General features: G+C 40.4%; 1 protein-coding gene across 1 annotated transcript in view; it reads right to left on the minus strand.

Moving 5' to 3' along the window:
* Positions 1-16,243, minus strand: part of col27a1a (collagen, type XXVII, alpha 1a) — a 70,392-nt gene that overhangs the window by 3,490 nt on the left and 50,659 nt on the right. The window contains exons 23-56 of the mRNA XM_044174545.1: positions 15,939-15,992; positions 15,788-15,832; positions 15,652-15,705; positions 15,499-15,552; positions 13,957-14,010; positions 13,174-13,227; positions 9,467-9,520; positions 9,119-9,163; positions 8,450-8,494; positions 8,047-8,100; positions 6,595-6,648; positions 6,137-6,190; positions 5,906-5,959; positions 5,748-5,801; positions 5,480-5,587; positions 5,311-5,364; positions 5,086-5,193; positions 4,921-4,974; positions 4,747-4,800; positions 4,184-4,240; positions 4,023-4,076; positions 3,891-3,944; positions 3,715-3,768; positions 3,428-3,481; positions 3,040-3,147; positions 2,353-2,460; positions 2,007-2,114; positions 1,843-1,896; positions 768-830; positions 627-680; positions 505-540; positions 362-379; positions 212-247; positions 81-107 (exon numbers count right to left, since the gene is read on the minus strand). Of these exons, the coding sequence (XP_044030480.1) occupies positions 81-107; positions 212-247; positions 362-379; positions 505-540; positions 627-680; positions 768-830; positions 1,843-1,896; positions 2,007-2,114; positions 2,353-2,460; positions 3,040-3,147; positions 3,428-3,481; positions 3,715-3,768; positions 3,891-3,944; positions 4,023-4,076; positions 4,184-4,240; positions 4,747-4,800; positions 4,921-4,974; positions 5,086-5,193; positions 5,311-5,364; positions 5,480-5,587; positions 5,748-5,801; positions 5,906-5,959; positions 6,137-6,190; positions 6,595-6,648; positions 8,047-8,100; positions 8,450-8,494; positions 9,119-9,163; positions 9,467-9,520; positions 13,174-13,227; positions 13,957-14,010; positions 15,499-15,552; positions 15,652-15,705; positions 15,788-15,832; positions 15,939-15,992 (1,992 nt within the window). The remainder of the gene's footprint in view (positions 1-80; positions 108-211; positions 248-361; positions 380-504; positions 541-626; positions 681-767; positions 831-1,842; positions 1,897-2,006; positions 2,115-2,352; positions 2,461-3,039; positions 3,148-3,427; positions 3,482-3,714; positions 3,769-3,890; positions 3,945-4,022; positions 4,077-4,183; positions 4,241-4,746; positions 4,801-4,920; positions 4,975-5,085; positions 5,194-5,310; positions 5,365-5,479; positions 5,588-5,747; positions 5,802-5,905; positions 5,960-6,136; positions 6,191-6,594; positions 6,649-8,046; positions 8,101-8,449; positions 8,495-9,118; positions 9,164-9,466; positions 9,521-13,173; positions 13,228-13,956; positions 14,011-15,498; positions 15,553-15,651; positions 15,706-15,787; positions 15,833-15,938; positions 15,993-16,243) is intronic.

The raw sequence follows: 16,243 nt of genomic DNA on the forward strand, positions 1-16,243 counted from the left end.
TGGATAACACGTTACAGTATATTTTAACTACTTTAAGCCTTATTAGATCTAATGAAATCAGTAAACATAACATGACTTACAAATGATGGAGGGATACTTGGGGGACCCTAAAGGGAAGAAAAAGAGTTATTCAGACAATGAATCATGCAACTTGAATATGACATTATGTTTGTTTGACATTTGCTTAAACCTATAAATGTGGAAAACTTACTGCAAGTCCAGGGGGTCCACGAGGTCCAGGAGATCCCTAATAAAGATGAAACACACATATGTTGGATGAGGTTATATGTTGTCAATCAAGTGTCCATAGAAAATACAAATGACTTGTAACAACAGAAAAAGACACACTGTGCAAACATACCCTTGGGCCTTGAAATCCCTGTTCAGAGAGAAAAAGGACATATTTTCAGCCTGAATCAAATCTGCTTTTCTTACAGTAGACAATGTAAACAAATTATAAAAAACTGAAAAGAATAGATGTGGTAAGAAGTCAAGAAGACATACAGTCTCTCCACGGTTGCCCTTCTCTCCTCTAGGACCCTGTAAAGAGATGTACACAGTCAGTTGTCTGTAGAATATCAGCAGAGAGAAATGTGAAAACTTATCTCAATCTGTATAATACATACTGCGCTTCCATTGGGACCAATAATTCCCATTGGTCCAGCAACTCCTCCTCTGCCCTGATGGAGAGAAACAGTCGAGAAAAAGAATGAAATATGAGATTCAGTGCATTTCATCAGTGTAATCTAGAACATTAGTCTACTTACTATTGTGCCCTGTGGCCCCTTTGGTCCCCGTATACCCTTTGGCCCAAAGTCTCCTGGAGGCCCCTGAAAACAGCAGTGATAAATATTTATACACACTCATTGCACACTCTCTGCACCTGTTTAAACCTGCAATACTAATGTCAATTTAGCAAAATGTCTTTTTGGACACCAACTCCTACTGTATCTTTAATTATATCTACATCTCATCATGGAACATCTGACATTCACTAACTGTTTCCATATTGAAGACAATGTTTCCAGCTGTCCAAAGAGGCTTTTTTGGCTTTGGGTTCTGTGTAGTGATTTCAGTACAATAGAATAGATTTTTTTACTACCACTGAACCACACGCAGTTGGAATGTGTTTATGGTACATGATGGAAAACTTTGCTTCACACTAGCTGTTGTGTTATTGTTTAAAATCACATGCTCTTAAAACTGGTGTTTGTGGGATTGTTACAGAAAGGAGCAACACAAACAGGTCATGGGCAGGAAGTGAGGAGAAAATTTGTTGGCTTGCTTCAAAGTGTTCTGTTTGTAAATGGGATCTGGTGATGGGAGAGAACAGCCCGTCATTTTGAAAAACTTGTGGACAATGTGCTGAAGCCATCACACAGAGTAACTGTCAATGTTTCTACACTGTTGTCATGTAATAGTAAAGCAGACTTTACACAAAGAATACACATACGTGTGCAAGCAAACATGTAATTATTGTCAAGGCCAGGCGTTGCAACATCCACGCTACACCCGAATCCCTAAACAAGCCATTTGTATAGAAGTGAACTTAGAACTTAGGGCCTAATCCACTTCCTAGGAAGATGCCCCAGGTTTAATTACTAAGGGGGGAGTGATAATGCAGCTGCTACAAATGCTTTGTTACACCTGTAGACTGAGTTCTACTCTTTTTTTTTAAGATCTAGGATCAAAACACCAGCTGGTTTTTAATGGTCATGTGGGTAGTTGAGTTGAGTGTGAAATGTCTGTTGTAGCTCTCATGGGCATTGCATTTTAACAGCCATGTTTTGTTTTGTGCACACAGAATGTGGAAGATGTGCTGCTGTTTGGTGCTGAACATACCCTTGGTCCAAAAACTCCCAGAATTCCTGGAAATCCTGGTTCCCCTGTATCACCCTGAACAAAAATTGTGTCAACCATCAGAAACACAGCGTCTCCAAAAAGAGAATGTCATGAAATCATATCGTTCATATGTTTAAGTGTATGTATCTGTGGCTGACACTCACAGGTTGCCCTTTGGGTCCTTGGTCTCCCTGTGGCCCTGGCAGTCCCATTCCACCTCTGAAGCCTCTTTTCCCTGGAGGTCCACTCTGGCCTCGAAGACCCTGCTCACCCTGGATGGATGAACAAGTGATCAAATGACTGTGTGTAGACCACTCATGGGAAGTTAAATAATTATTTCAACATTCATCTGATAATGAAAGCAGTCATACCAATATATCCCTTGCATGGCAGCACATTACATCTTACATTATATCTTGCTCACTCACTAGCATGTCATTACAGTTAATCTATTTTGTTATGCACTGTTAGCCTAAAAGCACTATACAGCATACTATGTTTGCCTCTTACCTTTGGCCCAATGCCCCCCTGATCTCCTGGGAGTCCTGGAACACCAGTTTTACCATGTGAGCCAGCTTTGCCAGGAAGACCAGCCTCCCCATCATCACCATGCTCTCCCTAGATACATATTATGAAAGCAAGATGAATGAACTTTTATCCTGATATAACTGGGCACTTAAAATGTCAATAATAGTCTGCCCAACTGTCCGTTCATTACTTTGGTCCAGAGCAGGATATCTGCAGGGCAGCTTGCCATGAAATTCACTTCATGCATTCATGCTCTCCAGAGGATAAGACCTTTCCATTGTGGGCACTCTTTAAGCTTTGTTCTAGCATCACTCTCAGGTCAAAATGTCAACTTTTAAAACAAGACATCTCATTATTAGAGATAGAGAGCCATAAAATTCGCTGATTACATTCATGGTTCCAGTGGGATAAACCATTTAGAGCTTCGTGACCCCGTCGACTTTCCTCTAACACCACCCTTAGGACAAACCTGGCATTTCTTTTGGACCACAACAAGTACGTCTCTAAAGATAGCAAATTCATCAAGCTGTTTTTTGTTCTGTCCAGCACATCTGCATTGTGTAGCATAATGAATATATAAGCCTCTAGGGCATGTTAGTTAAGCTAAAGACTCTTGTATAAATAGGATAACTAAGGTTAATGAAGAAGAGATTTCTTTATTTGTCTCACCGGCATGCCTTTACTGCCATCCTTTCCTGGGACTCCATCCACCCCGGGCACACCCTCCTGTCCCTCTCGGCCCACCACACCTCTGGGACCAGGAAGACCACCCCTGCCCTGAGGAGAAGAGAGAACTTATCAGAAATTTAGACTGTGTGTGACAGTGTGTGTAACTGGCTTCTTTTTCATCTGTCTTTACTTGAGTAAATTATCACAATCAGTTATAACTTGTCTAGGTTAATCTATTTACGACTTTTGTTTATGCCTCATTTCCAAGTATTCTAGTCATGAATACAAATTTTTCAAAGGTTGAGAGTATGTAAAGCATCTGCTTTTTGTAATGAAATACTGTAAGTCACTGAAGCAGGTTTGGATGTATGGAGAATCAGTGACTTACCTCTGGTCCTCTGGTTCCTTTTTGTCCTGACTGACCCCTTTTGCCTTTCTGACCCTTAAGAGAGAAACAACATTTCAAAGGTTAAATAAGATTATTATTGATTATTACTGTCCCACATCTGCTGGTTATTGTTTGTCACTGCCAATGACCTACATGACCTAACGCAATACAGACAATAAATAGGACTGCATATCAAACTTTAACTCTTCAAACATGCACACAGAGGCACAATCACCCTCTACCACACACAGCAAACACACAAAATGTTTTTCTTTTGACATCCTTACTTGATCTCCTTTGGCCCCTTTGGGTCCTTGTTGCCCGCGTGGTCCAGGTTGTCCCTGAAATTGCCAGTTATGTTAATGAACACACATAAAGACAACCTGTGTGAGCATGCCTGCAGGTTGTTTATGCAGACTTAATGACAGAGCTGTGTATGGGAATCACAGGTTTCGACACTCACAGGTTGTCCAGGAGCTCCTGATCTGCCTCTCTCTCCATCCACACCAACTTGACCCTGAGAAAGAATATAAACCTCATGAATCCAAATACCCAAATAAATCATTTTAAAATCCCCTGGAGTGATGGTACGTACTTTGTAACCCGGATCTCCTGGTTCCCCTCTCTCTCCTCTGTCACCTGGAGGACCCTGGTAAAACAAGACATATATGAGTAAACAGAAAATTATTTGATTTCTGCAACCTTCACCAGACAAACAGTAGAAGGAGGGAGAAAAGTAAGTCAGGTGTGACTTACTATGTCACCTGGAGGACCAGGAGGACCCTCTACTTTCCCATCATCTCCCTGCTCGCCCTGCAGATGAAAATCAACAGAGAAAATTTAGATGTTTTATATAACACACACATCCCTGATATTACAGTACACTGTATCCAGCTTTTGGAACATCTCCTACAATGTTACATATGTTGGAAAGTTTACTTTGTGTACGCTTTCTTTTAGATGACTGATTATGATGTTGGTGTTACAGTAAAAGTCTAAGACCCTCCTCATGCGTGTAAAATCAGTTCTCTCTGCCTTTGTGTAAAATAAAATCCATGATATATTAACAATGTGTCTTTGAAGAAGGCACTGAGGTATCAAAGCACAGTTGATCAGTACAAGCTGCTTACAGAGAGAGGTGCATTTTGGTATGCTTGTTTCATAGGTCAATGAAAAACATTTGGTGTTATTGATCCACCTTCAGGTGATTTGTGACCAATCCAAGCAGGTGCTGATATATACTGGGAACAGACTGAGTTACTGACAATAAGGAGGAAGAATAAGAGATCAGTGTTACACACAAAGTGAACGAGGTGTACCTTTTCACCTTTTGGTCCTGGAGGCCCCATAGGGCCCTGTGGTCCCTGATGGCCCTGCAAAGACAGACACAAGAAATTGTTATGTGAAATGATACACCAGATGTAAATAACCATAACAGGCCTGTTTAATGTCCATCCACATGCAGACACTTATTTATAATAAGGTAAGCTTACCTCATAACCTGCAAGACCAGGTTCCCCCTGTTGACCCATTCGACCAGGAGCCCCCTAAAGAGAACAAATGTTGTGTCATTCGATGTAATTTAGAATATTAGAGGGCATTCAAACTTATTATAAAAATTAATGAGAAATATCTATATCATTACTGTTCCACTTTACCACATGTCCAATGGTTCCTCTGGACCCCTTTGGCCCAACAAAACCTGGTGGTCCAGTCTTCCCCACTGGCCCAGTCTCCCCAAGGTGACCTTGATGACCTTTGGCACCCTAAACATACACAAAGGATAAGTTACAGAATAGCTGACCACACAACATTTCTATGTCATGAATCCTTTTGGTTTCTGAAGGATTAAACTATCATCAGAGATGATTTGATGTTAATACCTTTGACCCTGGTTTGCCTCTTTCCCCAATTTTGCCAGGTTTGCCTTCTGGACCCTTCAGAGAGAAAACAAAATTAAGAAACAGGTTAAGGTGGGGTTTGAGAGTCTGTGAAAGACAGTTTGAAAAGAATTTGTATGTATGAACTTCACCAGAAAGACAGAGCACTTACTCTGACGCCAGTGAGTCCAGGACTTCCAGGTGGGCCCTCCATTCCCTTTATCCCAGTTTCACCTTTTTCTCCTTTGTCGCCCTCCTGACCCATGTCGCCTTTTTCACCCTGAGCATATGCACACAAAAACATAACTCTATTTAAGTTTCTTCACCTAGAGCATGCAACAAAAAAAAGATTACTAGTGCAGCATAGGGCTGCGTTTTTGAGTTGGTGTCTACACATCCTAATAACATGACATCAAGGATATTTTGGGAAAACACGTCACCTTGGCTCCATCGGGACCAGCTGGACCAGCTTCTCCCTCTAGGCCTGGCTCTCCCTGTTATCCCACACAAACACACACATATACAAATGTTAATGAAATGAACAGCTCTACCTGTTAAGAATGCTAAATATTTGATAGTTTAATGCTGATGAACATACCCGCTGTCCCATTAGTCCCTGCTCGCCGATGTTCCCAGCAGGTCCAATGGCTCCCTGACACACACAGACACAGATATGCACATATGTGCATCAGGGTACAGACAATATTCTTTCTGTCTCTCTTGTGTATTTGTTTGATACTAATCAATGTAGTTTGATCAAATTAGGCATGCAATAGTTTATATTAAACTTTAATGTGAACGTAAAAACTGTAACAATATATTGTCTCACCTTCTCCCCTGGCTCGCCTGGCAGTCCTGGTTCTCCGACCTTGCCTGGAGGACCCTTTATAAACACGTAGAGGTTGGAGAAAGGAAAATGTTGAATGATTTTGGACAAAAATTAAGGGCTAATGACTCTTTGGCATTAGAAATGAACAATATGTCGGGGCTGAGTTCCATTACGTATTGTCATGAGAGAGGGGAGAGAGACAAAGAGAAAGAGGACACCTTTGTAATGTGGGTTAATTAGTTATAATTGGACAGATTACTTCAATCAGAGAGCATTATTGATTCCCTGGTGTAGGGTGTACAACAGATGTCACATATTTAATCATTTAGTCTTCACAATACCCTTTTTATGTGTGCACGGATGAACACCAGTGACCTTATCCATGTGGAATATGCATGCGTGCATATGCCTGAGTGTGTGTGCAAGTGTGTGTGAGCGTGTTTGAAAAAATCACTCACCTTTTGACCAATTTCTCCTAATAGTCCCACAGTCCCTGGTGGCCCAGGTGGTCCCTATAGATGACAACACAAATACAGACTAAAAACCAACATGGGATATTTCACCCTAATCGACATCAGATCTTAATAAGTACAAAACATAGGAAATCTCTGACTAATGTTAACTGTGGATAAGCCAACGGCAGATAAATCCATAAACCATCTGTACACAGTTTGGCTCTGAATGCAATGACTATGTCACTAATTATGCTTCTAAAATATTGATGCTTTGCCATGAATACTTCTTAATCTCAGTGCATATGAAAAACATTTGCTCCCTGGTTGACTTGGATCCAGTCCAAACAATAGTATAACTGAAGTCACCCATGTGGTCTTAAATTCATATTGCTGGTTACGAGCCCAAACAAAGTTAACAAAACTTAGTATTCAGCAAACTGTTAATAGCTCACAAAACTGTGCAGATGAAAACACATATTCTATAGCTTGTAGTCGACATGATCATACAAATGCATATTACTTATTAAAATGCTAATTACACCACTATAAACCAAATACATTTAAAATTCAGTATCTCACATATTTGTCTTTACTATTGTAGGTATAAACAGTCTGCTGTATGAAGTAAACTGCATTCACCTGTCTGAGTGTCCCCTTGAGATAGTAATGATTAGAGATCCATGTTTTATTTAATAGAAAACAGGAGAATATCAGGCTGTGATTCATTCATACCAATGAACACAAAGAGGGAATGAGTGTCTCTAATATTGGTGAGCTAAATTCAACGTGCATGCAAATTGACACATTTTTTAAAACGTCTTTTTCTGTTCCGCCTCTTTTAGTGCCCATAAAATAAAACCACAAGAAGAACAGCAAAACTTTTACAGGAAAGGTTTTATCCATCATGGCAATAATCACATATATTTTCCCTGCGAGTTCAGCAATTTAGCACTTCTATTAATAAGCTGTTTCCTTTTCAAAAAACAGTCTATTCAGTTAGTCACCCAGCATGCTTGCAATTCACTCCCCTGCCACTACAGAACAGATGTGTGAAGAATGAGACAATTCTCTGGCTGCTCTGGAGGAAACATTTAATACAGTCGAATATATTCTTAATAAGTACTAAAATATGTCTCATAAACTTCCTCCTGGCTGTGATATTTTGGAGCTAACAGGGCTGGGAAGAGAGACACAGGTGCTGTTTGTTGCCAAAAAGAGTCTAATAAAACTGGCAAGTATGGTTTCGAAAAGAGGAAAAGACTGATGAGCTGAAGTAAGAATACTGCAAAAGATTGGGCCTCAGCAAAGAAAACAGAGGGAGAGAGCGAAAGAGGGAAAGAGACTGAGGCAGATGAGGTTATCGAGATATGTCAGGGGAGGTGAAAAGATGCAGAGAAGATGAGGAAACAGGTGAGAAATATGTGAAAGGATGGAGACAGGGTTGGAGGGTCATACCGGCTCGCCTGCTATTCCCTTGTCCCCTGGAGGTCCTGAGGGCCCTTGGATACCCTGGAGACAGAACGGTAAGTGAGTTCAGTATACATGCACATGCCCATACATCATCTCACATTCATAAAACGCTGCATACGTATAGTTTTTATGAAGTTATATATATAGCTAACATAACAGTGTGGGTTGTTTACACAGAGCACTTTCACAGATACAGTACATGTCAGTCATTTAATAGATTCCAATATGCATTAACAATTAAATAATATAACTGTATTATATAGTATTTACATACAGTATACTGTATGTGGAACATAAACGCTTGTTTTGGGGCCCATCTGTGCATATAAGTCTCTTAAGTAGTAGAGTATTTGTATATTATTTTTATGTAGGAGAATAGTGAACTCACGGGAAAACCTTTAGGCCCAGTTTCCCCTGTCTCTCCAATCTTCCCCTGTAGGGACACAATAAAAGGAAGACAGGATCAGTTAGATCAGGGCTCATTAGCACATGAATAATACATAAGAACAATATCTGACCATTGTGCAACATAAAACAAAGAGGGGAAAGAGTGTTGTGGCTGTGTGGTCACAAAACTTTAACTTGACCTTGAGCAATGGCAAGTGCACTGGTTTGATAAGATACTTTCTTTTTTTGTATATACAATCTTTTTTCCTGTTTTTATCATTCCATGTCTTTCTCCATCTCTTTCTATTTGCCCCAAAGTTAATGTATTGACCGCTACCACATTAGATTTATAAACCTTTCTGTACATAAAGGTTATTAAAATTTTCAGAAGTGGAGTTTAATTGCAGGCTGAATACCACCAATGAGCCATGCTAAAAACATTGCATTCAACTGTCATGTATGTAAATCTGGCCCACAGTGTGTAGAAACCTCCAAAGAACAGTTCTCTCATCCAAAGTAATATGTTGTTTCTGACTGTGGGCCTACACACTGCTGGTATCATGTGGGTCTTCTAAATCATTCTGATGCCTCGCCTCTCCAGAGGAACATAAGCACCATAAAAATATGAGAGGAAGGACTAGAAAAGTAGAAAAGTACCCCAGTGCTTTACCTGTGGTCCAGGGAAACCTATTTTTCCTGGAGGACCATCAAGACCCTGTGGAGAGAGGGAAGGATGAGGGAAGGATGAGAGATAGTTGTGCGTTGAGACATGTTAGTTTACTGTATATTTCCGGCCTCCTAAGTGGATGGAGAAGATGTGCAGTTTGCTATTTTTGGTGCCCATTTTCCCTCTTAAGAATCTATTATGTATGCAGGACGATATCATTTTGACACTATTAAATGCTAATTTATGGTCATTACTCCTTCGTCTGCACAGTTTGGCTTTGTTAATTTTTCCAGTTTTATATATCAGCTAGGAAATTCCAATAAATACACACAATCAAGACAGAATTCTTACCATCTTGCCCTCTAACCCCATCTCTCCTGTTGGACCGTCAGGCCCTATCGCACCCTGAAACACAAGACAGCTGTCACTTCACCAACAGAGGTCACTGTAACACAGCCAGACAGCCAACAACATATTGTAAGTAAACATCTTTATATAGTGCATTGATAATACCCCCATGCCTGAGGCACCGTGAGGGTTGCTGTGCCAGTAAACTGCACTTTTCAGGGTAAATAAGGAAATAAGTTATGTATAAGTGTGTGTAAAAGTGAATGCGTGTGTGTGTACATAGAGGGACAGTCTGGAAAGAGCTACAAGTCTCTCTATAGGGTGTCACACATGGCAATGAGAGAGGGCATAAAGTCTTGGCACACAAAGACTTTTCACACTTAAACACACACACTGTCAGAATGTCTGACTGTTTAGATTACATGGGTGCAACTGTCAAACATAATCAGTCTAAAGTGCTTAAAGGCCTGCTAGTCCAGAGAGCAGTGATAATAAATGGAAGCCAGGCCATGGACCAATACAGTCCATCTGCTCTGTACCTGTTCCCTCACAGCTTTTCTCATCTATATTGTGAAAAATGCTGGGCTCGGTGATACTGTGAAGATCCTCAATGGCTGATAATGTGATACTCTGTGGGTCAATCTTAGCTAACAGTGATTATAAATAACACGTGGTAAAACATGATTTTCTCAGGATCATAAAGTAGACAACAAATATAACATGACACAGCCACACAGGAGTGTGAGTGGCTGATGACTGAGCACAGTAGGAGTTTGGCTCGTGGTGAACGCCGATAGCTGAAGTGCTATAAGCCTATTATACATAGAGCTGGATAAGCAGCGCTCATTAACATTCCTGTCTGGGGTACCTGTTACCTACTGCTTGCGTTTACATAGCTGGATTAGCCAATGTGTAGGGAAAATATTTCACCCTATCAGGTCCCTGGAAAAACATGTTCACTCAAATATTATGCTTCAAAGTTGATTAATTACACTGAGTAACATTAATGAGTTACATTGATTTGTAACACATGTGTCTGACCCTTTTTAAACAAAGGCAGAAAATGAACACCAGGAGCATGATTTCAAACCAATCAAAAACATCTATTTAAACTAGCTCAATAATAACCACTGACTGCCGAGATCGAGGGATGATGAGATTAATATGCTCTTCAATATGGAAAACATTAGCTGAGGATTTGTAGGTCAGACGTCATGAGGAGTTATTAGATACAAAGCATGATTAGTCAGATTGGTTATTCCTTGTGGCTGACATCCACAAATTTCAATTTCAACAAAGTTCAAATAGGCTTTATACATGCAAATAAAACTTAAACACAGAAAAAACAGAGAGACGATAGTGGTACTAGCTTCCTGGTTTTATCTCTTGTCTCTGATTCCACAGTATTTCCATGTTAGAAAACAGCCCAGTACCAATGTTTCTGAGAGTGAGGCCAGATGTTACATTGCTGTCAACATTAAGGCCTTGTGCCTTAAGCCAAGCAGCTAACATCTAAAAGACATATGGTGTTGAAGTCTGCGTAAAAGTTGTATACAGTCTCATTTAGCACTAAGATGTTTGAGTTGAAATCCACTTTTGAATGACGCAGTCCTTTGTGCTGGACATTAAAAGAAAAACTCCTTTTTGTTTTATCAAAAGAGACGTCAAACGAAACTGTGTGTCTTAACCTTGACTTTAGAGTGTTTTCGGTTATTACAGACAACTCAGTGAGTGGAGACAGCTTGTGTGTGGTTGGGGAGTGGGGGTGAGACACAAGTGTGTGTCTGTGGTTGCACACATTTATGTCTGTGAGAGAACCACCTCTATGTTTTCTGGCTTGCTACACTCAGGTTTCCAAGCTTGAACTACCCAACATAAGTCATGAAGCAGGAGGCAGATTTACCGGCAGTGGATGCTGCTGACATTACTATTAATTGAAAACACAGCTTGAGACATGTGAGTGTGTCCAGGCCAACCACAGTGAGGCCCATCTCCCATGGACACCTCAGATAGAGAAGCTCAATGCTATTTCATCCCACTTTCCAGCAGGCTCAGTAGACCATAGCGATAAAAGACATCTTTTAAAAACCTTTGCAAAAGGTCGGCGACTGGGTCTGAACTCCACAAGAGAGCAAATAAAGGACAGAGGATGTCACTATATCGCTAGGAGAAGCAGATGTGTGACACTGTCAAGCAAAACTGACCCCAAAAACATACATTTTACTGTGTTCCGCATCATTTCCATAGTTACAGCCATCATCGTTCTCAAAATTCATTATCGTCATTAATTAATTATTGCCATTACAGTCTCTTGGAGTCCACTTGAATACCCTCGGTAAACAAGAATTTATTTGCCATATGTTGTTCCAGAGGTCATATTATTTATCTGGTCTAAAATGTCTGTTGGTGGTATTTAGCCAGCTAAAATTCCAGCTTATCCCCTTGTTTTCACCTCTCCCAAAATACTCTGAAGTTGTATAGGATTTCACTTTTATTTAGACTGCAGAGTTGTATTTAACAATCTCAGGTGATTACTGGCATCTGTATCTATAGTGTATTCATTTTCTTTTTGTCGAATGTTCTTGAGTTATGTTACATTTACGTCGATAGACTTTTTTTCCCCAATCAGCAAATTGTTTGACATGTTTTAACAGGAAAAGCACAGGTGTATCTAATTACACTGACTGCTCCAATCACTTTAGGCATGCCAGTGAGTCACCTAAATGGAATGCAGCCATAATTAATGTTATTAGTCACACCTGCATAATGAAAATTGAGATTCTCATTAAGTTCATTTAATTATCATATCATCTATCATATTAGTACTGAAACTGCAATGTACAGTGATGTACAGTACAGGCACAATGTGTTAAGTGTTTTTGGTGTAATGTGAAACGCTTGACTATACTGGAGGCTTTCAGACATTAAATGTCTCAGTCAGGTGTACGCTACAGTGATATGATGAAAAATGACAACAATGAAAAGATTCCACCATTATCTAATAGTCCTTGAGTTGTATTTCCACAGCTGATACTAAAAGGTTAGAGCTGCTATTGTGGTTTTTGTGAATGAGGTTTTATGAGTTTGAAACCTTCTGCTAACCCAAAATGATTGAAAAACATAAAGCTAATGCAAGCCTTTCCAAAGCTAATCCCCACAAAAATCATATTTCCCCAGTTTGCTAGATTTAACTGCAAAGCAACCTCCAGAATAGCCACAAAAGCCAGAACACATTTTCTAATACAAATGTCATGTTGCTGGATTGACGGTGGGTCCTTCCTTTAACAACTATTCATTGTTCCATTAATATGGAATAAAGAAAATGAGCTGGAGCTCTTCCAGCAGTTATAATGAGCACTGACTTCTGAAAAGGATGAAACAGATTCATGCTTTGACTCTGAACCTGAGATTGTGTTATGCAAGAAGCCATATCTATTAAACACACTTGACCTCAGCTCAGAGGCAGTTCCATATGACTTCATTATGTTCACCCACTAAAGTTTTTCCAACAGCTCAACAACAGCAGTGGCACATGGCTCCTATACACATGCACATTACAGCATACACAAAAACAGCAAAGTGATGTGTTGCTACGCTCTTTTGCAAACATTATGATCTGTTCTTAAGGCTGGGAACTATGGTACGCTGACTGCAGAACACCAGTCAACAGCTAAGCTGCAAAAACAACAGGTGTGAAACTTCAAACTTACCCGTAAGCCTTTGGGTCCTCTGGTACCGGCTGGCCCAGTCGCTCCAGGAGGGCCCTGATGAACAAAGGAAAAGAGGGATGAAGAGGAAAAGAGAGGGGGGAAAGGAAACAGGGAAGAGAGATAAAACAAAGATTTACACTGACAGAGCACAGAGCCCCTTGGTTGTTGACCCTGGGGGGCAGCCTGACCTCGGGAACACACTATGGGGTTTGTTGTTAGATCTGTCACTCACTCCAATTAAAGGGCCTGCTCTGGAATCCTGTCCTGCTGCACCCCAGAGCCCCATATTTATGTTTGTTTTGGTCACTCAGTGGCCCCCACCTTCAACCAATGCTCAGTCCTCACTCTGTCAAACCTGACTGTGGCAAGGACACAGCAAGCGGAAATGAAGGGCAGGGGCAGCTTCTAATTGGTTATAGGTGTTGGGCTTTTGACTGACAGGAAGGTAATGCAGGTTCAGCAGGAGGCTGCCAGCTGTCATTATGCTCAGAGAAAGCTTTACTGCAGACTGTGGGACATACTACTATCATCTACAACCGCTAAAAAGATACCTTATTGTACACAGATACAAAGACATCTTTGTTCATCTGTTAGCCTTTTAGCAATTATTGTTTGTCAGTTTTCTCTGACACAGTCATACATATTATTCTAAGCCTCATTCAAAACCTACGTGGAGCCCCTGATGTTGATAGCCATACAGCTCATTGACTATACACTATCATCTGCAAAAGGAAAAGTGAAAAGTGGGGAGAAAGTGCAAAATGAGCAAAAGAGGTGACTTACTGGTCTTCCTGGTGGTCCTGTAGGTCCGATCTCACCTGGTGTCCCTGGGTGACCCTATCATACACAAACACATACACACAGCATAGATTACATAAGTATTGTACAAATGATTAACTCCAACACAATAAGAGTAAGGACTTGGGAAAAATAATGTCATTAGGGAGTATTTTTTGTTGCGACACAAAACTATGATGCTCTGAATTCTGAATTCTACATACATACATACAGTTTGAATTTGTTTGAGGTAACAAACTAGATTTCAGTCACACACACATGCAAACACACACTAGCATACAAGTACAAACATACATCTGCAGAAATGCTCTGCACACTGGAAACCACATCTACTGTAACAATAAGAGAGGAGATAATTTTATATCTGAAAATATACTGCTCTGGGCTGCTTTTCTTTCTCATTTATTGGGTCTCATTTTTTGGCTGGACCATTTGTAAAAGTATGTAATGGGGAGTATTTTCAGTCAGACCACAGTGCAATGAAATCTATCCAATATGCAAAACTATAGCACAGTAGGTAGCTCTGATCTCATGCATCCACAGGGATAAATCATAAATGCCTGCAGTATGAGCTCTCTGTTAGCGGCTATAGATGTCTGCTGGTCAGCTCCCTTCACTTTGTATGATGCAGTCTTTTCCAGAGGGTCTGTTTCTGTTTTGCAGCTGAGAGAGCGGAACAACAGAGAACTTCCTTATAAGTGTGTGTGTGTGTGTGTGTGTGTGTGTGTGTGTGTGTGTGTGTGTGTGGAAGTCCTGAGAGAAATCCAACTGGCTGTCAGCCAGCAGGAAACTTCTCTCTATTTCAGCAAGAATGACGACTAAATTCTTATCCACTCCAGCCAGTCTTAGAGTCAGTATACATTAGATGGCCCATATCTGATAAAGACACTACATGACAGAGAAGCCACTTACTCTGTTTGAAAGAACAAAATAGATGTGTGACAGCAGTAGAGTAAGGCCAATGAAACACAAGACCTTGGGGGGCACTCACGTGTCCTGCAGACTGAAGACATAATATGGATGGATGTCTGAAAATGGATCACCCTTTTTTTTCTTTTCTTTAATCTTTTTTTTCTTTTCTTTAATCTTATAAAATGATACCAGTAGCATTTGGTGTTTCAGAATGATAAGTCAGCACTTCCTGTGGCCATTAAATACTGTCAAGGAGGTAAATCATTGGAAGTGATCCACTGGAACTATTTTCTCCTTTGTTTAAACCAATGTTACGACTTTTTCCAGCAAACGGCCTCCTGCTGAGTGCCAAACCACTGCTTAAAAAACACAGCCATGGGTTGATATGCCTCCTTTCCCCTTTGGCATATTCTTGTGGTATTGACCTAATCCCACACATCAATATATTCCCATGGGAATAACACACACAGTTTAGTTTAAGATGACAATTTCTTAGGATTTTCTTAATGACACCACACCCAGAAAATCCTGTGTAAGCTCATATTTAAGCATTCTCAAATGTTACTCTTTATCAGACTTAAATCCCTTCAATCGACCTTGCTCATCGTGTCTTACCGTTGTTCCCTTTTCTCCAGGTGGTCCGGGAAGGCCCATCTCCCCTCGATCCCCCTAAATATACATGAGCACAACATTCAGTCTTCAAAGTCACCTTGTGAGGACTTGTAACATATAACAATAAATTTACAAGGAAAGAACAAGTTATTTTACCTTCTCTCCTGCCAGTCCTGCCTCTCCCACAGGTCCGATGAAACCCACCAAGCCCTGAAATACAGAGACTCAATGTTGGATGGATGAATGAATAAACATTTGAAAAAATGGAAGTGGTGATTTCAGGGTTTCTTACTCTTTCTCCCATGGTTCCAACTTTTCCTGTGACACCGGTCTCTCCCTGCAGAGACAAACATATTACTAGTAATTTGTTTACAATAATTAAATCAATATTTTTGATATTTTGAGAAAAAGAGAAAAAATATGTGAGCATTGACTTTATTCACCTTAACTCCCTCTGGCCCAACCTTCCCAGGAAATCCTTTTCTGCCCATTCTACCCTGAAAAACATAGCATAGAATAATGAATAGTGAGTTACAGTTATACACCTGCCAGTTAACGCATCATTAACATTCATCACAAATTCTCAATGAATATAAAGAATCTGCTTCCTATAAGATGACAGTTTGAAGAGAGAGCTGGGAAGTAGTCTGCAGCTGTTGCAGCACTGTGTACATGCCACCAAAATATGCAATGGCATGTACAGGTAATGCTGACAGTACATTTTGGCAGGCTGTGAAAGTGTTCAATG

This window comes from Siniperca chuatsi, linkage group LG18 (genome assembly GCF_020085105.1).
Source record: "Siniperca chuatsi isolate FFG_IHB_CAS linkage group LG18, ASM2008510v1, whole genome shotgun sequence".
NCBI classification, from domain to species: Eukaryota; Metazoa; Chordata; class Actinopteri; order Centrarchiformes; family Sinipercidae; genus Siniperca; species Siniperca chuatsi.